At 40.9% G+C, this 24,696-nt stretch overlaps 2 protein-coding genes across 2 annotated transcripts; one reads left to right on the top strand and one right to left on the bottom strand.

Moving 5' to 3' along the window:
- The first annotated feature begins 106 nt into the window (after positions 1 to 106).
- On the top strand, positions 107 to 11,564 carry TRMT13 (tRNA methyltransferase 13). The gene is made up of 11 exons (XM_087719240.1): positions 107 to 275; positions 3,010 to 3,056; positions 3,138 to 3,204; positions 4,960 to 5,022; positions 5,959 to 6,028; positions 6,317 to 6,423; positions 6,923 to 7,090; positions 8,035 to 8,101; positions 9,320 to 9,394; positions 9,764 to 10,163; positions 11,209 to 11,564. Exons 1-11 carry the CDS (start codon positions 138 to 140, stop codon positions 11,402 to 11,404), a joined length of 1,398 nt encoding a protein of 465 aa, XP_087575366.1. The 5' UTR covers positions 107 to 137; the 3' UTR covers positions 11,405 to 11,564.
- Positions 11,565 to 11,567: 3 nt separating this feature from the next.
- On the bottom strand, positions 11,568 to 22,845 carry LRRC39 (leucine rich repeat containing 39). The gene is made up of 8 exons (XM_087719241.1): positions 22,576 to 22,845; positions 21,636 to 21,741; positions 19,259 to 19,415; positions 17,982 to 18,118; positions 16,605 to 16,750; positions 14,573 to 14,725; positions 12,728 to 12,867; positions 11,568 to 11,801 (listed from the first exon to the last, which is right to left on the bottom strand). Exons 1-8 carry the CDS (start codon positions 22,746 to 22,748, stop codon positions 11,755 to 11,757), a joined length of 1,059 nt encoding a protein of 352 aa, XP_087575367.1. The 5' UTR covers positions 22,749 to 22,845; the 3' UTR covers positions 11,568 to 11,754.
- Between the last annotated feature and the right edge of the window lie 1,851 nt (positions 22,846 to 24,696).

Genomic DNA, 24,696 nt, shown 5'->3' with positions numbered 1-24,696 from the left:
GGAGGAGCCAGGAAAGAGCGAGGCAGGAAGGGCGGGGGAATGAGCCACGCGCCGCCCGGGAGGAGGCGGGGCAAGGGTGGGTGGGAGGGAGGGAGGGGAGGAGAAAGTGGGCGGAGCCACGGACACCTGTAGGCAAGATGGCGGATGCTGCTGTCGAGGTGGCGTCTCTTCCTCCGCCGGGGCGATGCGCCTATTTCGTGGAGCGGAAGAAGCGCTTTTGCAAGATGGTCCCGGCCCAAGGCAGGCGCTTCTGTGGCGAGCACAGCGCTGAAGAGGTAGTAGGGGGGAGAACTAGGGGCAAGCCCGCTGGACCGAATGAGCCGTTCCGTTTGTTAAAATAAAGGCTCCGGCTGGGTTTGGTTTCCAGGAGCTTCCCAGTTTTATCTTTTCTGACACAGGCACAGGGAGGAAGGGAACGCACCTGGATAAGGTCGTTGATGTTTCATATATGAAGAGTGCACACACACACACACACACACAGAGGACAGGTGCACACCCACTTTGCAAGAAGGATAGCATTAGGTTTTCGAAAGGCACCTTGATAAGGTCGTTGATGTTTCATATATCAAGAGTGCGCACACAAACACGCATACAGGAAGCATGTGCGCACACACACACACAGAGGATGGATGTGGACACCCACTTTGCAAGAAGGATAGCATTAGGTTTTTCGAAACGCACCTTGATAAGGTCGATGTTTCATATATGAAGAGTGCACATACAAACGCACACACAGGACGCATGTACATACACACACACAGAGGATGCATGTGCACACCCACTTTGCAAGAAGATAGTAGGTTTTCGAAACGCACCTTGATAAGGTCGTTGATGTTCATATATGAAGAGTGCACACACACACACACACACACACACACACACACACAGGACAGGTGCACACCCACTTTGCAAGAAGGATAGCATTAGGTTTTCGAAAGGCACCTTGATAAGGTCGTTGATGTTTCATATATCAAGAGTGCGCACACAAACACGCATACAGGAAGCATGTGCGCACACACACACACACACAGAGGACGGATGTGGACACCCACTTTGCAAGAAGGATAGCATTAGGTTTTTCGAAACGCACCTTGATAAGGTCGATGTTTCATATATGAAGAGTGCACATACAAACGCACACACAGGATGCATGTACATACACACACACAGAGGACGCATGTGCACACCCACTTTGCAAGAAGATAGTAGGTTTTCGAAACGCACCTTGATAAGGTCGTTGATGTTCATATATGAAGAGTGCACACACAAACACACATGCACACACACACACAGGAAGCATGTGCACACACACACACAGAGGACGCATGTGCACACCCACTTTGCAAGAAGGATATCATTAGATTTTCGAAACGCACCTTGATAAGGTCGTTTCATATATGAAGAGTGCACACACACACACACAGGATGCATGTGCACACACACTTTGCAAGAAGGATATCATTAGGTTTTCGAAACGCACCTTGATAAGGTCATTTCATATATGAAGAGTGCACACACACACACACAGGATGCATGTGCACACCCACTTTGCAAGAAGGATATCATTAGGTTTTCGAAACGCACCTTGATAAGGTCGTCGATGTTACATATGTGAAACGAGCTATGGAACGAGCTACCCCCAGAGATCCGGACCCTACCCACTCTCATGGCCTTCCGAAAAGCGGGGGGTCCAGCTCCCGCTTAGACTGGGTGCATATTGTGCTCTTTTAATTTGCTGTGTCTTATTTGTTTTAATCTTTTCTTAATATTTCTTATTTCTGTAAGCCGCCCGAGTCCTCCGGGATTGTGCGGCCTATAAATTCAAGAAATGGAAATGGAAATGAAGAGTGTGCACACACACACACACACACAAGACGCATGTGCGCAACCACTTTGCAAGAAGGATATCATTAGGTTTTCTGGTCCATCCCGTTTCTTCTCATATTTTCCATCCTGGTGTATAAAAAGTTCCATGGGAATCCAGTGTTGGAAATTGTTGTGATGATTGTGAATGTCATTTACAGGTAGTCCTTGACGTAAGACCACGACTGAGCCCCAGATTTAGGTTGCTGAGTGAGAAAATTCATCAAGTAACTCTTGCCCCATTTTTACGACTTTTCTTGCTGTGTTTGTTGTGAATCCCTGCAGTTTGTTAAATTAGTAATGTGGCTTGTTAAGTGAATCGGGCTTCTCCCATTGGCTTTGCTGGTCAGAAGGTCACAATAGCAATAGCAGTTAGACTTATATACCGCTTCATAGGGCGTTCAGCCCTCTCTAAGCGGTTTACAGAGTCAGCATATTGCCCCCAACAACAATCCGGGTCCTCATTTTACCCACCTCGGAAGGATGGAAGGCTGAGTCAACCCTGAGCCGGTGAGATTTGAACAGCCGAACTGCAGAACTGCAGTCAGCTGAAGTAGCCTGCAGTGCTGCATTTAACCACTGCGCCACCTTGGCTCTTGATGAACAAAAGCATCCAGATGTAAATCACTGACCATGGGGATGCTGCAACGCACACAAGAGTGAAAAATTGTTATTTTTTTCTGTGCCGTTGCAACTTCAGTCACTTAACAAACATTAAGTGAACTATTATAAGTCAAGGACTACCTGTACATATTAGGGCAAGTTATGCTGAGTTGTGGGAGGCTGGCTTAGTTTCCCTAGAGCATATCATGCATGGGGAAAACGTTGCCATCAACCCTTGAAAACAAATTCAGGTGGAAATGGGCAGTGGCAGAATACAATTTTTTAAAAACGAATGCCTCGTAATTTTTTCAAGGAACGTTTCTCTTTCACACCACCCTTGGATATAAGGCACCTTTGAGGCAATGTATTGTTGATTCCAATGTAAATCAATTCCATTATATTTTGTTTTGTTTTTTTTCCTATTCCATTATGTTACATCTATGTTATTTGGGATGCACTTTTATTTTGGGGGGGGGGGGGCTGTGGAACTGAAAAAGGGTATGATTTTAAGTTTTAGTAAATTGTTTTGTTTTTTTTAACTAGGAAGAACTTAAAAGGAAGAGAATTCCTTGTCCTTTGGATCCAAAACAGTAAGCAAGAGTAATTTGTGCGGTATTTTTTTTTAAAAGAACAATGAATAGCATCGCTAGTTTGTTCATTTTTAATTTTAGCACTGTGTATGAAGACCAGCTACAAAAACATTTGAAAAAGTGTAATTCAAGAGAGAAGCCAAAACCTGTAAGTGTCATTGAAACTGCTTGAAATAAAATTAAGGGGGATTTTCCAGGGGGGTATACTAGCAGAACTGCCTCGTGCAGTGATGTTTCTTTTCATAATATCCTGATGGAAAGTAAGGATATTTCCAGATGGAAGGACCACAGAACCACCAATAAACATATCGTAGTGTTTGTACTTGATTCTATCAGTATTCTACCTTCTCATACTTAACTGATTTTCAGAGATAAGAAAGACTGGGAAGTTTGTGAAGAAACATGAGAAGGTTGCAAATAGAAGGCAATTTATCTGAATCCTTCCTTTATAGAATTCAGTGAATTTAGCCAGACAGTTGCATAATGGAAACATGATCTGGAAGGACCCGGAATCTGGTTCCACCACAAAACCGCGGTAGACTAAAGCGCGCTCGACGAAAGCGCGTACCTGACGTCATCACAGCGCGACGAAAACAGCACGCTGTGAGCGGTAAAGTTAAAATTAAAGCGTAAACCTAAACCTAACCCTCCCAAACCTAACCCTAACGCTAACGCTAAACCTAACGCTAACCCTTAACCTAACCCTAAACCTAACCCTTAACCTAATGCTAAACCTAACGCTAACCCTTAACCTAAACCTAAACCTAACCCTTACCTTTACGTGAATCGGCTTGCTTTAAAAGCACTTTTTAAAGCGCCCTTTTTTCTCTGCGGTCGTATTTGTCGCGCTGCTGATGTCAGGTACGCGCTTTAATCGGGTGCGCTTTAGTGGACTGCGGTTTTGTGCCACGCGGAATCTATGTGCAACGCAAATGGGTCTTGGGCAGAAGTGGTATTCAATAGGTTCTGACCAGTTCTGAAGTATCGGTAGCAGAAATTTGGAGTAGTTCGGAGAACTGGTAAATACCACCTCTGACTGGCCCCGCCCCCATCTATTCTTGGCCTCCCGAGTCCCAGCTGATCGGGAGAAAATGGGGATTTTGCAGTAACCTTCCCCTGCCATGCCCACCAAGCCATGCCATGCCCACAGAACCGGTAGTAAAAAAAAAGAAATGAATCCCACCAGTGGTCTTGGGTATTATAGCAGAACAAAAAATGTTTACAGAGGGCTGCCTTAAAGCCAAGAATCTCAATAAGGGCAAATCCTTTTAGTAGGTAGAAATAAAAGTAATTGATTTAAAGATTTTACAAGGATGTGGTTGAAGAAAAGTGAAACAAGAAATAAAGTAGAAAATATTTTTGACTAAACATTTTGTTTTATTTAGTCAAAACTTACATCAAATGAAAATGCCATTCATAAGTGTATTACATGTCTTACTGTGCTAATAGAAAAGATAGTCCTTGGTTCACCTATCTCAGGGGTCGGCAAACTTAAGCACTCAAAGAGCCACAAAGGTCCTAACCGGAAGCCCCCCATTCAATTCTGGAGCCGACTGGAAGTTCGGTTCCCCCACCATAGAGTCTCCTCCTAGCATGGCGTCCTTTTTCCTCTACCTTCCCTAACCAAAAGGCCCATCAATTGTGGACCAACCAGCAACAGGGAGCCACAGCAGAGGGATGAAAAAGCCACATGCGGCTCCAGAGCTGCGGGTTGCTGACCCCTGACGTAGCTGTTACACTTGTCTAATTATTACTAAATAATAACTTTATGATTGTTTTGTGCTGTAGATACAAAGCTTCAGAGTGATATTTTTTTCCTTAAACTGTTTAAAGATTAATGTGTGTAAATACTGGAAAAGAGAGCTATAAATTAGTCTTAACATTTTTCCATATTTCATTTAAGGTCTACTTTGCTAAAGATATTAATGCAGGATTGAAAAATGAAACAGAACTGCCTGAAGAACAGGTGAATAAATGTCTTAAATATATTTTGAACAAGAGAGAAACTCTGCTTTTTAAAAATCAAAATATTTTATTATTTTTTTTTGTTTGTTTGTTTCTTAAATTTATATGCTGCCATCTCTATAGCCCAGTGGTAGTCAACCTGGTCCCTACCGCCCACTAGTGGGCGTTCCAGCTTTCATGGTGGGCGGTAGGGGTTTGCTGTAACTCTGCTTTATAAATTTTGTAAAGTAAAGTTACTTCCCTACTTTATAAATCACCATTTACTATGGAACCGGTGGGCGATTAGAAAATTTTACTACTAACAGAGATACAAAAGTGGGTGGTAGGTATAGAAAGGTTGACTACCCCTGCTATAGCCTATTTGATATTGTAATTAAGGTGCTGGCCTAGAAACCGGAACATTGTGAGAAACATTGTGAGTTCTAGTCCTCCCTTAGGCATGAAAACTGACTGGACCACTCTCTCTTAGCCCAACCGACCACACAGAATTGTGTGAAAATTTGAAGCAGGAATATTAGGCATGTTTGCTTCATTGGCCCAAAGGTACTTTTTCAAGAGGCAACTGTTGAGGTTGAAAAGGGGGTATTCTGACACTGGCAAGGGCTGCAGATACCTTAATCCTTAATTGTTCTGCTTCTGGTTCTGCTAGTTTATTCTTCCCGACGGCTGACTCTGTGGTTGTGAGATCTACAATTGGTAGCTGTTCTGGTGTTACTGCAAAATCCAGCCCTTTGGCCAAAACTTTATTTTCTGTTTGGAAAACCTTTTCCATTCCTGTGAATTGTACTGTATTTATTACTATTTTGGCCCTTCATCTAAATATATTTTCTAGTCAAGGATACTGTTTAGGTAAGAACAGATTATTGCATTTTTTCAGTCATATTCTTGCTTTGTATTGATAAACAAAGTAAGAAATAATCTGTGTCCATTCCTGCAGGCACCAATTTCTGCACTTTCTAAACAAGAACTGGAGAACTTAATTAGGAAGCTTAAAAAAGCAAGTAATGGTAAGCATCTTATTTTTATTTGGGCAACCACACAATATAAATGATGAAATAATTTGAAATAACCATTTTGTAATTTAACGGTTTTTGATGTGTATGAGAATTACTTTGTAAAGTTATTTACAATGTAAATATTGTAAATGTTACATTGCAAACTTGTTTACATTTAAGATATTTGCAGATATTGGATATTAGTTTTCTCATACAATTGCAACAACAGATATTTGAGAGAAAATTTAAATTGTTAATTCAATTTAAACTCAAAGACAAAATCCTACATTCTATTATCAGCTATAAATTATGAACTTGAGGACCAAATTCTTTCTCATCAAGCCTTACAAGAAGCTCTAAATGACCCCCAAAATGGAGATGCAGCTTTTAAACATTTGAAGCAACAGGTAACTATCTTGCAAAAAAATAATATACTTAGTACAACTTTTTGTTCTAAATAAATTGCTTCCTAGTGAAGGAACAACTTATTGCTCTCCTTAAAACACTGATAATTTTATACATGGTTTTTAATCCACAACCCTAGATATCCCTAAAATTTCATAAGAATATTGATGAATCTGATTTTTTTAAACGTATACTGTAAAGTCATTCGGATTTTTTTTTTTTTGTTCTAGGTTTTGCATAAAGGAAATGTCAGCGTGAAAGAATTAGTTTTCTAGCTATACTCAAAATAATATAATTTGAATTTAGAGTAAATAAGTCATGCAAACACTAAGGAAAACAGTACAGGACTAAATCACAAAGCCTGTGCATGTTGAAAGATTTACAGTTAATAATACAATAGCTGTACAGATATCTGTTGCTGATTTTAGGATTCATTAATGCTTAATTCAAATAGTGCAAGGAATATCTTTGCTGGTTCATAAATAAACTTGATGTCTATAGGCTTCTATATTAGGTAACATGAAAAGATTGCATTTGCTTGGACCAGGAAACTGTTTTGTGGAATTTGGAGCTGGACGGGGGAAACTGTCCCACTGGTTGGATATAGCTTTACAGAATGCCCAAGATGTTCATTTTCTTCTTGTGGAAAGGGCATCTACCAGGTTCAAGGTAAGGCAATTATTGTTATAATTAAAATCAACATTTTATAATGCCATATGTCCAAAAAAAGGTTTTTAAAAAGGTTTAAAATACAATACAATAGCAGAGTTGGAAGGGACCTTGGAGGTAGCAATATTAATAGCAGTTAGACTTATATACCGCTTCATAGGGCTTTCAGCCCTCTCTAAGCGGTTTACAGAGTCAGCATATTGCCCCCAACAATCCGGGTCCTTATTTTACCCACTTCGGAAGGATGGAAGGCTGAGTCAACCTTGAGCCGGTGAGATTTGAACAGCCGAACTGCTGTACTGCAGTCAACTAAGTAGCTTGCAGTGCTGTATTTAACCACTGCGCCACCTCGGCTCTGCGCCACCTTGGCTCTCCCCTCGACTAGGTCTTCTAGTCCAACCCCCTGCCTAGGCAGGAAACCCTGTACCGTTTCAGACAAATGGCTATTCAACATCTTCTTAAAGACTTCCAGTGTTGGGACATTCACAACTTCTGGAGGAAACTTCTGTTCCACTGATTAATTGTTCTCACTGTCAGGAAATTCATCCTCAGTTCTAAGTTGCTTCTCTCCTTGATTAGTTTCCACCCATTGCTTCTTGTTGTACCCTCAGGTGCCCTGGAGAATAGTTTGACTCCCCCTTCTTTGTGGCAGCCCCTGAGATATTGGAACACGGCTATCATGTCTCCCCTAGTCCTTCTTTTCATTAAACTAGACATACCCAGTTCCTGCAACCATTCTTCATATGTTTTAGCCTCCAGTCCCCTAATCCTCTTTGTTGCTCTTCTCTGCACTCTTTCTAGAGTCTCCACATCTTTTCTACATCGCGGCGACCAAATTATTGGATTTGCAATTTTGCCAGTGCTAAAACGTTTTTGTCTGGGTTCTAAAATACAATCTATCTACACCCAATATGTCATAATAATTTATAGTTATGACCCTACAGGTGGACGGCAAACACAAAAAACGTTACTTTGAGAGGCTTCAAGTTGATATCCAGCATTTATGTTTAAGTAAGTTGCTTAAAGGTCTCTCTATATGAACTCTCTGAAAAACAGAGGAAATAATCATGGTTGTTTTTTTTAAAAAAATAATAATAATTCAGGTAGTGCTCACTGTAGTTAAGGTAGAAATGCAGTTGCTGCACAGTTGGTTTTGGATGCCAAGATTATTCTTGCCCAAATATAAGTTCTGTTGGGTAACATTAAAAATAAAGGCATTATGGTATCTCAATAGCCCCGGCTCACCTACCCATCCCCAATTTTTCCTGCGTTTTTCTTCCCTCTGTTCCTAGCTGCCACTAGTGAATGGCCCCCAGCTCCTCCAATCTTCTAAGCGCTGTTTTGTTCCCTTCCTCTTTTTAGCGACTGCTGTCATGGCTTTTTCTGCTATTTACCTCTCTCTAAACCCCTTCTACTTAGGATAACTGTATTATTCTCATTGTATGCGCTTTTCATATTGTGCTAAAAAGCACTTGTGAAACCACCTTACTGACCCAGACACACACAGGCACGATTAGATTAGATTAATATACATTACATTTAATACTGCTTCCCTTCTGAGATTATTATTACAACAAGCCGATCGAAACAAATCCATATCAGTATTAATATTACCCTGCAATTAACCTTTAAACTAAATCTGTGCTTTCCTTTGGTAGTTTATTACATATTAATGTTCCACCACAAAACCGCGCTCGACTAAAGCGCGCTCGACGAAACCGCGTACCTGACGTCATCACAGCGCGACGAAAAAAGCACGCTGTGAGCTGTAAAGCTAAAATTAACGCGTAAACCTAAACCTAACTCCCCGAAATCTAACCCTAAACCTAACCCTTAACCTAACACTAACCCTTAACCTAACCCTGAACCTAACCCTAACCCTAAACCTAACCCTTACCTTAACGTGAATCGGCTTGCTTTAAAGGCGCTTTTTAAAGCGCCCTTTTTTCTCCGCGGTCGTATTTGTCGCGCTGCTGATGACGTCAGGTACGCGCTTTAATCGGGCGCGCTTTAGTGGACCGCGGTTTTGTCGTGCCACGCACATTAATGTAGCGGCATGCCTTACTTTTAAGTTCCCCGAACGTTTTGACTTACATGAGCACCAACAAGAGATAAATGTTCAGGGATCATGAGTTATTGGCCAAGAATTAAGTTGGGAAGGATGAAGTGTATTGTTCACAAACATGATGCAGAATGTCATGATTCTTGTTTGGATTTTTTTTTGGACAGGTAAAGTTCCTCTTCTTGTGGAAGAGAACCTATCTCTAATAGGAATTGGAAAGCATCTGTGTGGTGCAGCAACAGGTAAAATTGTATAGCTTGCTCATGTATTGAAAATAGTGTAATAGAGTCATTTAAAAGATAATGAAGAAAGCTTGTCAACAACTTTTATTCATGCAGATATACTTGCTAGCATACATTGATTACTATTGATGCTTGTTCAAGACTTATTGAAGTCAATAAACATGCTTATTTAAACAGTAATACTAAAGAGCTAGCTTAAAATAAATGCTTCGCAATATTTTTGTGGCAAAAGTAGAAAAAAAAACTGCATGATAATATGGTCCAGTTATAAGTTACATAGAATTTTCACAGTTACATTAATGTGTGTGTTTGTGTGCGCGCTGAGGCTGCATGTAAGCAATTAAATATAAAAATAATCTTTATTCACAGATCTTGCTCTGAGATGCTTAGTTGACACCTATGTGAATTCACGCGCTGAAGAAAAGGAAGGCCCAGCCATTAAACGCCTCAAGGCTGATTGTCCCGGCCAAATACACAGCAAGTGTGCAGCTGAAAACTGGAGCCCTATAGCTGGAATTGTTATTGCACTTTGTTGCCACCACAGGTGTGAGTGGAGGCATTATGTTGGCCAAGATTTCTTCACAAGAGTTGGACTTGGCCCCATAGAATTTAATTTTTTCAAAAGAATGACCAGCTGGGCTACCTGTGGCATGAGAGAAAGAAGACCAGAGACCAGCAGAAGTGGCATACAAAATAAAGGACAAAGAAACATAGATGAACACGATCAGGATAATACAAATACTGACTGCAATTTGGATAGTCTTCAAGGGTAAGTGTCACTTTGAATACAATTGTCAGCCCCATTACATAGACCAGACTAGGAAATTAACGCCACAATTTAGGAAGACTAAACTATTTTTTAATTGTGATTTACTATAATAATACAATCTTGGAAGTCTGATTGCACTTTACCCTTCCTTCTGACACTCCAGTGAATTAGGGTAGCATCTGCTTGATCTACTTCCAAATGTTATTTCATTATCCTGGACTTAAAAAATGTTTTTGCCCCTTTTATTCAGGCCGCTGGTTTTGCATACTTCCAGCCAGGTGATCGGCTTTATAGCAATAGCAATAGCAGTTAGACTTATATACCGCTTCGTAGGGCTTTCAGCCCTCTCTAAGCGGTTTACAGAGTCAGCATATCGCCCCCACAGTCTGGGTCCTCATTTCACTCACCTCGGAAGGATGGAAGGCTGAGTCAACCTTTGAGCCGGTGAGATTAGAACCGCTGAACTGCAGATAACAGTCAGCTGAAGTGGCCTGCACTCTAACCACTACGCCACCTGGGCTCATAACAATAGCAATAGCAATAGCAGTTTGACTTATATACCGCTTCATAGGGTTTTCAGCCCTCTCTAAGCGGTTTACAGAGTCAGCATATCGCCCCCACAGTCTGGGTCCTCATTTCACTCACCTCGGAAGGATGGAAGGCTGAGTCAACCTTGAGCCTGGTGAGATTTGAACCGCCGAACTGCAGTCAGCTGAAGTAACCTGCAGTGCTGCATTTAACCACTGCACCACCTCGGCTCTTATACTCTAACAACAATAGGTTTCGGAAAAAGATGTTGTCTTAAGTATTTTCACTGCCAAAATATATTTTGTCATTTATGCAGTTAGAAATTCTAAAAGTGAACTAGTCTCCATTCGATTAACATTTATGTCACCACAGATTAGTAGTATACTAATCAATGAGTCCTTGATTTAAATTGGAGTGGGGGGGGGGAGAAAGTTTGCAATGAATTGCTTGAAATAAGAGCATCCAAAACTTAAGTCACTTTAGTTTCTAAAGCTTTTTTCCCCTTTTTTTGTTCTAGGCTGCTGACCACTGATGAACGAAAAGAGATAGGGCATCTTTGCAAACTGTTGCTTGATCATGGTCGGATCGAGTACTTACAGCAGAGAGGATATGAAGCTGTGTTGCAGCGCTATACAGAATCAAGTGTGTCATTAGAAAATGTTCTTCTGACAGCTGTTCCAGCTCAGTCTTCATTGTCTTCCACAACTACTTAAAAACTTCCAAGAGGCCTTTCGGGAGTTTCACTGCTTCCAGGATTTTTGCAAATTTGTAACATCCAGGATTGTGTTTAAAAAACTAGGGATAGTTTACAGCAGTGTTTCTCAACCTTGGCAACTTGAAGATGTCCGGACTTCAACTCCCAGAATTCCCCAGCCAGCGAATGCTGGCTGGGGAATTCTGGGAGTTGAAGTCCGGACATCTTCAAGTTGCCAAGGTTGAGAAACACTGGTTTACAGTGTCCTTTAGATCAGAAAAAAAGTACTAATATATTTGTTACAGCAGATCTGTATTTTAGTTCCTCTTGCTCCAAAAAATTATAATACCATGGAGTTATTTTTGGTCTTCAGTCAGTGGTGTCAGCAGCAACTGGAATATCACTTCCCATATTTTCTGAAAGAAAAATGTAATGTTTGCCAAGAAATATACATTTTTTTAGAAATATACCAACTTTTTAAAAAGTTATTTTTCCCCAGTATATGTGAAGTTTTCAAAAGTCTTTTAATTTATATTTTTTACAAAAGATTAAGGTATCTATCTAAACCAGTGTTTCTCAACCTTGGCAACTTGAAGATGTCTGGACTTCAACTCCCAGAATTCCCCAGCCAGCGAATGCCAAGGTTGAGAAACACTGATCTAAACTGACCTCTGAACCCACTGTGGGCCAGAATGATGTTTTTCACAGTACTTAATGGTTCTGTGTACCAGGAGGTGGGATTTCTTGTGCTCTTTTTGCACTCTGCCCCCGCAGTTCTCTTGAAGAGAGGTTCTTTTCTCTAGTTCCATAGCACAACAGGAAAGAATTAAGCTCTCAAGAGTTCTGTGATCTCATATAAACCAGGATGTTTCAAAGATCTGTTCATTGCACCATTGCAATGTGGCTCATATAACATTAAAATCATGCATTTTAGTGCTAAAGTAAGTAGCATTAGGGTTCTACTTCATGTATCAGAATTATTTAATGTTCACGGTAGGACTGGGTGCATTTAATATTTTGGATCTCGACTTTTAAACACTATAAAATGCCACAATGTCAAGTAAATTCTAGTTTCCTTTAACAATCCTTAAATGTATTGTAGGCCACATTTGTCTGATTCAAACTTTTTAAAAGAGAAAATGTTTGGTTGTTATTGTTTACTATGAAACTATCTAGTTTGGCTTCATGCTTTCTATCCTCAAGGCCACTATTGCTTGTCTAACAAACCATCATTAAAAGCTGGTTTAATGTTATGTGCAAATTCAGCTCTTGAAAAATAGGGCACTCTCTTCTCTGAGTGTGTGTGTGTGTGTGTGTGTGTAAAACCATAAACAAACAGTACCTTCACCACTGAGTGACTTCTGAATATATAAATGCATAAACTGAATTCCATAGAGTTCTTGTTCCTCTTCTTCTTCGGGATTCTCGCAAGGAGGAAGTATAACTTGCAGCTTTAATGGGTTATTTCTAAAGTTGACAAATCTGTTATATATGATATAATGGAGATAATGAACTGGTAATTCCTAAAACTAGAAACACTCTTTCGAACTTAATAATTTGGTTTTAGGTTAAAAATATATATATATTGGTAATACAACTATTATGAAGCCTCGGTGAAGGCAGTGTTAATATATCATGTTCTTTGGAATCTTAAGTCTCATTTCACTGGAATATTGAATAATGGTTTAGTGTTAATAAGCCTGTATTAGCTCTGCATTCAATTACCCCCCCCCCTTTCTCACTCCGCAGAGAAATATGAGAATCTGATTTAGGTTAAACATGTCGACTTTTAAACCTCACTGGATTTTTTAAAAAAAATAAGCTCTCATTTTAAATTAAAATTTAGATAAAAATTGTATGGTGGAAATGTAGACTCCAGATTGTCGCAGCTTATTTTAACAAAACTTAAAAGATGACCAGAACATATCAAATTCAGGTGAGATTGTAAACTGTGAATACACTAAACAAAACCACCTGATCTCATGATTATATCTATGGGGAGGAAATGTGGCTCACGCCACGGTCATTATTTTCACTTTAACTAAAATTCTGCACCATATGAAATCGGAATCATTGTAGCCCAAATGTCATTTCAGTAGAGTGATTAAGAAGAGCCGAGGTGGCGCAGTGGTTAGAGTGCAGTACTGCAGGCCACTTCAGCTGACTGCTATCTGCAGTTGGGCTGTTCAAATCTCACCGGCTCAAGGTTGACTCAGCCTTCCATCCTTTCCGAGGTGGGTGAAATGAGGACCCAGACTGTGGGGGGCGATATGCTGACTCTGTAAACCGCTTAGAGAGGGCTGAAAGCCCTATGAAGCGGTATATAAGTCTAACTGCTATTGCTATCAGGCTGGAAACCGGGAGACCACAAGTTCCTATCCTGCCTTAAGCACAAAGCCAACTTCTTAACCTTGAGCCAGTCGCTTTCTCTGAGCCCTAGGAAGCAAGCAGTGGCAAACCACCTCTGAAAAACCTTGCCAAGTAAAGCTCAAGATAATTTAAAATGGCATATGCTATTCCAGTCCTAGATTTCCTTCCTTCATCTCAGCTGTTCTCTAATAGATGCTGAGGAATCTGTATTTTGCCATTGCTCCCTAGGGACAGGGAGTTTTCAGATATTGTGGAGAGAATAGAGGTGAGATTAATCATGCAGAGCCAAGGTGGCGCAGTGGTTAAATGCAGCACTGCAGGCTGCTGCTAGATCAGCAGTTCAGCGGTTCAGATCTCACCGGCTCAGGGTTGACTCAGCCTTCCATCCTTCCGAGGTGGGTAAAATGAGGACCCAGATTGTTGGGGGCAATATGCTGACTCTCTGTAAACCGCTTAGAGAGGGCTGAAAGCCCTATGAAGCGGTATATAAGTCTACTGCTATTGCTATGCATTCAGCATGGCGCAGTTACTGTTATGAGACACAAATCTGTCAGTACTGTTTTAAAAAGAAGACTAAAAATATCAGCCGTGGGCAATAAAGCTGGTTACATTTATCTAGAGCAGTGGTCTCCAAGCTTGACAACTTTAAGACCTGTGGACTTCAACTCCTAGAGTTCCTCAGCCAGCAAAGCTGGCTGAGGAACTCTGGGAGTTGAAGTCCACAAGTCTTAAAGTTGCCAAGGTTGGAGACCACTGATCTAGAGCACTTAATTTTTCAATTGCAGCTAAGAGGGTCCCCCCCCACCCCCACTCTTACCTTAGGTTTAGCATGTCCTTCAGACAGATAGGAATATCTTGCAGTTTGTTGCTGGTGAGAACAAGGGTAGTCATGTTCTTAAGATTGGAAATGGATTCAGGCAAACAGGTTATTTCATTCCTTTGGAGCCACAAAGTATGTAAGTTCTCTGCTCTGTAAAGTCAAACGGGTCTATTAATTAGTCAGAAAAACAACTGAATGAATATATATATATATATATATATATATATATATATATATATATATATATATATATATATATATATATATATATATATATATATATATATATATATATATATATATATATATATATATATATATATATATATATATATTGTTGTATTTGTGCTGATAAATAAATAAAGGGAGACTAGTATAGATCTATTTCAAGCTATTTAGCTCTCATCAGCTAGCCATACCCTTACTGGGATTTGAACCTGGGCTATATTACATACTAGGCAGACATCTTAGCCATTAGGCCACAGGCTCTTATCCGTTATCAGCGAAGCCAGGGTGAAAGGTATCTATTAGATTTTTACAACCCCCGGTATGCCCAAATATGGGAGGAAGATCACTACTTCCATTCTCTGTCCTTCGGCTCGTCACAAGAGACCATCCGGGCAGAAACCCAATATTTTTACTGTTGCCTTTTTGTTACATTTGTGTTGTATTTGTGCTGATAAATAAATAAAGGGAGACTAGTATAGATCTATTTCAAGCTATTTAGCTCTCTTCAGCTAGCCATACCCTTACTGGGATTTGAATTTAAAATCTAATATATATATATATATATATATATATATATATATATATATATATATATATATATATATATATATATATATATATATATATATATATATATATATATATATATATATATATATATATATATATATATATATATATATATATATATATATATATATATATATATATCCCTTTATTTATTTATCAGCATAAATATAACATATATATATATATATATATAATATAATATTATATTAATATATATATATATATATGTGTGTGTGTGTGTGTGTGTGTTTTTATTTGTGCTGATAAATAAAAAAACACAAATATAACAAAGGCAACAGTAAAAATATTGGGTTTCTGTCGTGATGGACTCTTGTGACGAGCCGAAGGACAGATGATGGAAGCAGTTAGCTTCCTCCCATAATTGGGGCTTACCAGGGGTTGTAAAAAATCTAATATATATATATATTAGTTTGTCTTACTGTGGAGATTTCTCATTTTGGCCGTAAACCTGGAGTGCAAAAGTAAGCAATTTGGAGTCTTAAAATTCCTACTCAGAGAATCATACTTTTCTGCTTGCTATTTATGTTGGGTGGAGTTGACAGTACTTCATAACTGTTCCAACTCAGTAAAAAATATTAATACACCTGATAAATACTGCAGATTTCCATGGGGAAAAAATATGAACAGCGAAATAGTTTGTCCTTTATCTGTTCATCCTTCCCTAAAGGCATTTTCTGTAATTTCAACAAAATGAACCAAATATTATTAAAATTGTAAATGCCATTCAGATAAAGATCTGACCCTAGAATGGCTGATTTTAAATTGAGCACTATCTAAATTTTGGTAACCGTTATATTTTTCAACCTTACTTTCCCTATCTCTGAAACAAATCACTATTTACCGGAAAGATTCTTTTTGACGACAAATGCTCAAAACTATGACATAAATTAAAATGCTATGGAAATTATTTGAATCAGTCAATTTCCATGATAATTTTTCTGTTTGCTTGAAATTGGTTAAAAGAATGGGATCCAAATGGTATACATTTCAGTTTATCTGCTTAAATAGATTTTTTAAATCATATTTTAAAAAGCCTTTATACTGTTACAGGATACATATAATTCAACTGCTTGCCAGAATTATATTGTGTTTGTTTCCTTAGGTAAGTAACAACCCTAACCTTTTGTTTTTGTCTATGAAATTAAAACTACAAGATTTTTGATAATTAAATCACAATGGCATGAATCACATCTCTTGTTATTGCATTTACTTGTCAATATTGCCGGGGATTTCTTTCAGCCGGTTGCTTGCCATATCTAGCCACTCCAAGTTAGGCATATCTAGGATAACTAGCGGGAGAGTAGTAAACCGGTTCATGCTCAGGTCTAGATGAGAAAGCTTCTTCAAGTTGCTCAGCTAAAAAAAAAGAAATAAAGAATCTTAGCAATGATTCATTTTGATAAACCACATTTCATCAGATAATATATCAGCTTCGGGTGTAATGGAACAGTGGGAAATTCTGTGTTCTGGCTGTTCCGACAGGCCTGGGGCTAAAGAGCTGTTGCCCCTGTCTCGAATGGTATGACTGTTGTGTGTTTTTAAATTATGCATTGTTATGTTTCATTTTTTTAATTTTTTGTCTGTACCCCCCCTTCCCTGATTTGAATTGTGAGCCGCCCTGAGTCCCCTTTGGGGGAAAAGGGCAGCATATAAATATAATAAAAATCAAATCAAAGATGTCTATCATGCTTTGCTCAGGGTTGAGAGGGAAGCCAACAAGGAAAAAAATACAAAAGTTTCAAGTTTAATTTTATTTATAGGCCGCCCAATCCCGGAGGACTCTGGGCGGCTTACAGAAAGGGGGAAAAAAGGAAAACAAAAGAAAATAAAAATAAAATAGACAAGTTAAAAACAACACAGATACATTCATTTCAGTCGGGGCTGGACCTCAACAATGAGGTCAACAGCCTCAGGCCTGCCGGAATAGCCAGGTCTTGACAGCTTTTCTGAAGGCCGTGAGAGTGGGTGAGGTCCGGATTTCTGGGGGTAGTTCGTTCCAAAGAGTCGGAGCAGCCACAGAGAAGGCTCTCCTCCGGGGAGCCGCCAACCGACATTGTCTGGCTGACGGCATCTGAAGGAGGCCCACCCTGTGGGATCTTATCGGCCGTTGGGAGGAGTGTGGCAGTAGGCGGTCTCGCAGGTATGCTGGTCCTAAGCCATGCAGGGCTTTAAAGGTAATAACCAACACCTTGAAAGGCTTTTTAATCCTGCTCACCTAAGATCTGGGTAAAGAGATTCAAAACACCAGCAGGGCGGGAACCATTACATTTAATTTATTGCATGAAACTTCAGCGAGACTCTTGATTTGAGTACACAGGTGATGTCATTTATCAGCAATGACATCTCTCATTGTGTGGCTGTACAACACAGCTGCTTCAAGTTACAGGGAAGAAAAATCACAATTTAATGCCTCCATGTCAGTGATATATTTTGCACGACTGATGAGGCAAACTAGTATGTTCACATAAGGGAACAAAAAAAAAAGAATTCATTAGCTGGTCATTTATTCGTTTACTACAAGTCATTTTAAACATTTGAACCACATATTATTATGAACATAGAGAAGGAGACTATGGTATTTCCTAACCTGATGAGGAAGGTCACAGATGTCTCTGTTTACGGCCAGTTCCAATCTTTCTAAGCCAACGCAGTTGCCTAATTCTTTAGGGACCAACTTAATTTTATTATAACTGAGGATCAACTCCTGGAGATTTGACAATTGACCTATAGGAGTAAGACAGATTAAAGAAAGCCTGGATTTAATATTCACTTACAAAAAGCAAACTGTTAAAATTAGAGGGAAAGGAAAAAACATCAAGAATATTAGTGTTACTAATGTTATATATATATGCTTGACAAAATAAATAAATAAAAATAAAATTAATACATAGAAAATAGCTCCTATTCTAGCAGCCCGCATGCTCCAGAACATGTTATTTATAATGTTTCAAGACTCAACTGTTTTACTGTTGCATTAATTTTATAAGATAATCATGGGAACTTCCTGAAGTAAAAGTGAAAACATCTCTTAACGCTATAAAAGCACAATATGCGTTTTGAAGGAATCCAAAAAAACAAGGTTAAACAACAGAATAGCACTACCAATTTCTTTCGTCTGCTGTTTTTATCAAGAAGGAATTTTTCAAATTGTTTCCCAAATATGACCCTTTAAAATTAAGTTCTGCCATAATTTCAAGGAACTCGAACTTGAAGAGCATCCGGCGACTTCAGCTAGTCCAGAATGCGGCCGCGCGAGTGATTGTGGGTGCACCTCAGTTCGCCCACATAACACCTATCCTCCGCGAGCTGCGCTGGCTACCTGTTGATCTCCGGGTGCGCTTCAAGGTGCTACTTACCACCCATAAAGCCCTCCATGGTAGTGGATCTGCGTACTTGAGAGACCGCCTCCTGCCAATTACCTCCCTGCGACCTATAAGATCACATAGATTGGGCCTCCTCCGAATACCATCCGCCAGTCAGTGCCGACTGGCAACTACACGGAGGAGGGCCTTTTCAGTAGCAGCTCCGACCCTTTGGAACGATCTCCCCATGGAGATTCGTACCCTCACCACCGTTCAGACCTTCCGCACAGCCTTTAAGACCTGGCTAGCCCGTCAGGCCTGGGGATAAGATCATAATCTGTCCCCACCCGAATGAAGAATGAATGTTGTGTACTATTTTACTCTTATGTATTGTTTTATGTTTATTGTTTATACCCCCCCTCCCTATTTTATGTAAGCCGCCCTGAGTCCCCTCGGGGGAAAAGGGCGGCCTATAAATATTAATTTAAAAAAAAAAAACTCTCTAATTCAGAACCCAACCCGAAGAGGCAATTGCAAGGAGGAATTTTGACGTGACACTCACCAATCTCTCTAGGAATTTCTGCAATGGAATTTCGAGATAGATCTAGGACGATGAGATTCTGAAAGCGACCAACGCAGTGAGGGATTTTGATCAAATTAGTTCTGTGAAGTTGCCATTCCTGCACGTAATTCAGTTTCAGTACGCAAGAAGGTAGAGTCTGAATTTGAATGAGAGAAAACAAAAACAAAAATGGTAGAGACTCTAAGTACCCCAAATCAATAATATTACAGGCAGTCCTCAACTTATGACCACAATTTTGACCAGAATTGTGGAGGAGCCGAGGTGGTGCAGTGGTTAGAGTGCAGTACTGCAGCCACTTCAGCTGACTGCTAAGCTGCAGTTCGGCGGTTCAAATCTCACCGGCTCAAGGTTGACTCAGCCTTCCATCCTTCCGAGGTGGGTAAAATGAGGACCCAGACTGTGGGGGCAATATGCTGACTCTGTAAACCGCTTAGAGAGGGCTGAAAGCCCTATGAAGCGGTATATAAGTCTAACTGCTATTGCTATTGCTAATTCCTGTTGCTAAGTGAGGTGATTATTAAATGAGTTGTACCCAATTTTACAATGATTTTGCTGTAGTTAAGTGAATCACAGGAGTTAAGGGAATCATATGGTTGTTAGAGCAGAGTTCCCCAAACTTTAGTGGTTGGCAGCCTGGAGCGTGGGGGGGGGGGACACAAGGAAAGAGAGGATGGCTTTGTGGGAGGGGCAGGTGCATGCGTGTGCGGGAGCATCTATTGCTCACATGAGGGGTGCGCAAGTTAAGCCCTGGGCACTTGCACATGAGAGGACCCATGATGCCCGTGAAAGTGAGGCCCCAAGTGCTTGCAATGCTCACACAAGTGGGGCTACAAGCCCTGCATGAGTTAGGCCCTGAGTGCTCACACAACTGGGGCCACGAGCACCCACGACATTCGCATGAGTGGGGCCCCAAGTTCCTGCATGAGTGAGGTCCTGAGCGCCCACAAGGCTCGTGCAAGTGGGGCCACGAGCCCCTGTGCACACATGCTCACACTAGCCAGCCACTCACACAGGGGTGGGTTTCTGCCAGTTCTAACCTCTTCTATAGAAGAGGTTCCACAAATCTACAGTGCCGTTTAGAACCGGTTCCAGCTCCCTCCCGCCGCCCGTCCGGACATCATCAAGATGAAGAGCGAGAGGAGGAATTCTGGGAGTTGAAGTTGACAATTCTTAAAGCTGTCAAGTTTGAACACCCCTGGGGTTTTTTTTTCTAAAGGGTTTGGGGTGCAAGGGTCTTGTAACTTGACAGCTTTAAGACTTGCGTGCTTCAAATGCCAGAGTTTCTGAGCCAACATTATGGTTGCTAAGCACCAAGCCACTCCCACCCAGTGACATGGCCAGCAAGCCACTCCCACACAGTCACATGGCCAGCAAGCCACTCCCACAAAGCAGGCCACACCTACAGAAGAGGTTCTAAAAAATTTTGAAACCCACCACTGCACTCACATGGCCCAGTTGTGAATTAGGCTGCTGCGGACTGATAGTGGGCCACAACTCACAGGTTGGACACCCCGCGTTAGACGTGTCCGGTTTCTCTAATTGCCTTTGTTTGTTGGAAGCTGGCTGAGAAGTGGTGATCATATGACCCAGGACACTGCAGCCATCGTCAATACATTCCAGCTGCTCGGTGCCTGAAGTTTGATCCCATGCACCTGGGGAATGCTGTGACAAGTCTCAAGTATGAGTACCAGTTAAAAAATACTTTTTTTCAGTGTCACTGGAAATTCAAACAATTAATAAAAGAAAGTTTGTAAGCTAAGGACCACCTGTATATTAAAAGGTTGCAATAATCAGTTTTAGGTACTAAAGAGACTGCTACGAAGTATAGCAGTGACGTGCAGTCAGGGGAAGCAGGAGAGGCAAAGCCTCACCACTGTCATGATGAAAAGAAAAAAAAAATTAAAAGGAAAAAGGCTGAGCTAGTTGCTGCCAGAGTCACAGTGGATGACTCTGCTTAGTGCTTAACTGTTTAAAAAAGCCTCTTAAAAAGCGCCCTCTACAGGAGGAGGCGGGAGAACCACGTGCCAAATTTAGTCTGACTTTATGATCACTCGAGCAGAGTTAAGCAAGGGTTAAAAGCCGAAAAATTGTCATTAAACCCAACCTGACATCAATTTACAATTCACACTAAATCAAATATAGCATTGTTTGAATTCGCTTTCATCGCATCCTAGCTATACTTAGTAAAAATGAAGTCCTTTTCACATGTTTTCAAGAGCTCTCATCCAAAACAAATGGCTCTCGTAGTTCTCCCGGAAATGGGGACCCGCTGAACATTAAACTGATTGAATCAAAATACTGAAGCAAAGTGAAGAATGAAAAAAAAAATATATCTTAGTAGCTTTTGAACAAATACCTGCCATTCTTCTTGCTCGATCCTTAAAACAGCTCTTCCATCTTCATTGATTACTTTGCTTTTCAGCTTGGCCAAACTGGCTCTCTCTTCCCAAATAATTGCCAGTCTAGAAATAAAAGTTGTGAAGCTTTAAAGGTGCATTTTCTTTATTGCTGCAACTTCCATCGTGCTTGAAAACATTTGGAGTCTGGATTGATCAGGAGAGCAAAATCAACAATTGTGCTATGCAAACAGTGAAACAGGTTAGTATCACTGTTTCTCAGAAACCAAAAGCTTCCAAATCATCGTGCTGCACCGCATTTACTACGGAGTTGTGTATCGTCTTGGGGGCTGGCTGGCCATGGCATAAAAGAGACTTTAATAGCAGAATACTGGAATGTTACTACTATTTCTACTTGCAGAACAGAGTGGCAGTATTTTGAAACATCTACATTTTTTTTTTACTATGTTGTTTGCTGTTTTTCACACTATTTTCGAGAACTCTTGAAAATCACAGGGAGATCCCATTTGAAATGTGATCATACTTCTCGTCCAAAGCAGTGGTGGGATTCAGCCAGTTCGCACCTATTCGGGAGAACTGGTTCTTAACTTTCTAAGAGGTTCAGAGAACCGGTTGTTGGAAGAAATCTCCTTTTGGTTTTTTCCCACTTCACAGGGCTAATCCTGTAAGAGAGGCAGGAAGGAAACATTCTGGTGTTGTTTCTAGCTTAATCTTTATTGACCTGCTTACAGAAACTGCCTCTCCGGTTAACCCTAATTACCATTGTAACAGCTAAGGCGAAGCGCCCATCGACCTGAGTAATGTTGAGTTAGCCACGCCCACACTGTCACATGACCACTAAGCCCCGCCTACCCACCTGGTCATTAGGACAGAGAACCGGTTGTTAAATTATTTGAATCCCACCACTGGTCGAAAGGATACCCAATTCTGAGTACCTACCTCCCAGCAGCCTTCTGACTGAATTCTTTTTGCTTCCGAAGCTCTTCGGTAATTTTCTGGATTCTGACTTCCCACAGGTCTTTCATAGCCACAAATGAGCCAACACAAACAGTTGTTTCAGTCATCGCTCTTCCCGCGTTCAAACTCAGCACCTGCTTTTCACTTTGGGGCATGGCATCCAGAAGTGTTCATGGGCAAAACAGGAAACCCGCGTTAGATCGACAAAATGCCTTCGATTTTTGGATTTTTAATTGACCTCCAGGGGAAACATCTATAGGAAGGACAAACCATTAATTCACACCATTAACACCAGAGTCTATTCTCAAGAGTCTTGCATGCAAACCTGTTGTCTGTCTGCCAGAAGCTTTTGGACAAAGCCTGACTGTCAGCACTCCTTCATTGGATAATCAGGAAAGAAAACCACAAGACTCCATTGATAGAAATCAAGTGTACTTTTACTAATTATAAATGATTAGAAGCGTAGCAAAGCGAAGACTGACTATTTAGGCGCGAAAGCAAACGATATATAGAATAACCCATTCCCCACCCCTTGGCATCCCAGTCACAGTCCAATCATAATTCTCCCAAATGTCAGGTGCGAGATAACTTCGAAAGGCATCACCAAGATGGAATGCCGGTGCCGTTGGCCTTGGCGGGAAACCTCCTCCGCATGCGCAGTAAGACAGGCAGCAGAAACTCCAGAATCTTCCTCCAGCACAATCAGTAGTCCCCTCCCAAATACCATGCCCCCCCCTCCCCGTTTCAATGGCAGCCGAAGCAGCAGCAAAGCAGAGGCTGACACTGTCTGGTTACTCTGCAAAATAATGGCCATCGGGAACGACCGGCCCTTTGAAAAGCACGCTCCCAATTTTAGCAGCAAAACAACAACACCTCGCCAATTCACTATCCCCTCCAGGAACGAATTAAAGGATTTTATCAACCACTTACTTGTAGCCACAGATGGTTTCCCATGGCCGAGAGATTTCTGTACAGTAAGAATTCCGTCAATGAATCTTGATCACTTTGTTAAAGCCATTAAACCCTCCCTGTCAGTTATGACAGAGCAAAATGTCAGGGCTGCTGGATTCTAATTTTAACCCATGACATTGGCAGGAACATGTTCAAAGAGTAACAACCTTCACAAAGAGAGGGACGGAAGCCATAAAATGAAGTTCTGCCTGAGGGGGGAAATACAATAGAACTTGATTCTAGGCAAATTGTTAAAGAATAGAGACATCAAACTAATGACAGAGATTCAAGACAAGACCAGTGTCCTCTGTTGCAACAGATTTTGTGAAACCTGGGCCATCAGGAAGGCTGAATGAAGCAAAATTAAAGCTTTCTTGGAGATCATGGAATTGCTTTTTTCAGATACTGAAGAAAACTGCAGATAGGTTTTGGTCCACGAGAATAACTGAAAACTAGATGAAGCGAAGCAGGCTAGTCATTGGAGGCATTATGAAACTAGAGTTTAGATATTTTGGACGTATGTAAATAAATAAATCGCTGGAAAAGACTCCGATAGTGATAAAAGACGTGAAGGAATCACGAGAGCACAAGGTGGCCCAGTACCAGTGGTGGGTTTCAAAATTGGTTAGAACCTCTTCTGTAGGTGTGGCCTGCTTTGTGGGGGTGGCTTGCCAGCCATGTGACTGGGTGGGCGTGGCCAACTTGTAAAACGTGGTGAAACTCACTTAACAACGCTCTTGCTTAGCAACCAAAATGTTGGCTCAGAAACTCTGGCGTTTGAAGCACGCAAGTCTTAAAGCTGTCCAGTTACAAGACCCTTGCACCCATAACCCTTTAGGAAAAAAACCCCAGGGGTGTTCAAACTTGACAGCTTTAAGACTTGTGGACTTCAACTCCCAGAATCCCTCCTCTCGCTCTTCATCTTGATGATGTGCAGACGGGCAGGGGGAGGGAGCTGGTACCGGTTCTAAACGGCACTGTAGATTTGTGGAACCTCTTCTATACAAGAGCTTAGAACTGGAACCACTTGCACGAGCATTGTGGGCGCTCAGGACCTCACTCATGCAGGGGGAGGGAGCTGGAACCGGTTCTAAACAACACTGTAGATTTGTGGAACCTCTTTTATAGGTTAGAACTGGCAGGAACCCACCT

The sequence above is a fragment of the Thamnophis sirtalis genome, unplaced genomic scaffold (genome assembly GCF_051295495.1).
Source record: "Thamnophis sirtalis isolate CommonGarterSnake01/CBP01778 unplaced genomic scaffold, rThaSir2_p1.2 scaffold_7, whole genome shotgun sequence".
NCBI classification, from domain to species: domain Eukaryota; kingdom Metazoa; phylum Chordata; class Lepidosauria; order Squamata; family Natricidae; genus Thamnophis; species Thamnophis sirtalis.
Note: the sequence above shows the minus strand (reverse complement) of the source record. Positions and strands in the feature narration are given on the sequence as shown.

What these genes read in the sequence shown, in the direction of transcription:
- LRRC39 (XM_087719241.1), bottom strand. Translation starts at nt 22,748, where the DNA reads ATGCCCCAAAGTGAAAAGCAGGTGCTGAGTTTGAACGCGGGAAGAGCG. An exon ending in TCGAGCAAGAAGAATGGCAG is followed by an intron (nt 19,416 to 21,635) that starts GTATTTGTTCAA and finishes ATTCAAATTCAG; the next exon opens with ACTCTACCTTCTTGCGTACT. An exon ending in TCTGTGACCTTCCTCATCAG is followed by an intron (nt 16,751 to 17,981) that starts GTTAGGAAATAC and finishes CTTTTTTTTTAG; the next exon opens with CTGAGCAACTTGAAGAAGCT.
- TRMT13 (XM_087719240.1), top strand. Translation starts at nt 138, where the DNA reads ATGGCGGATGCTGCTGTCGAGGTGGCGTCTCTTCCTCCGCCGGGGCGA. An exon ending in GCGAGCACAGCGCTGAAGAG is followed by an intron (nt 276 to 3,009) that starts GTAGTAGGGGGG and finishes TTTTTTAACTAG; the next exon opens with GAAGAACTTAAAAGGAAGAG. An exon ending in TTAAACATTTGAAGCAACAG is followed by an intron (nt 6,424 to 6,922) that starts GTAACTATCTTG and finishes TGATGTCTATAG; the next exon opens with GCTTCTATATTAGGTAACAT.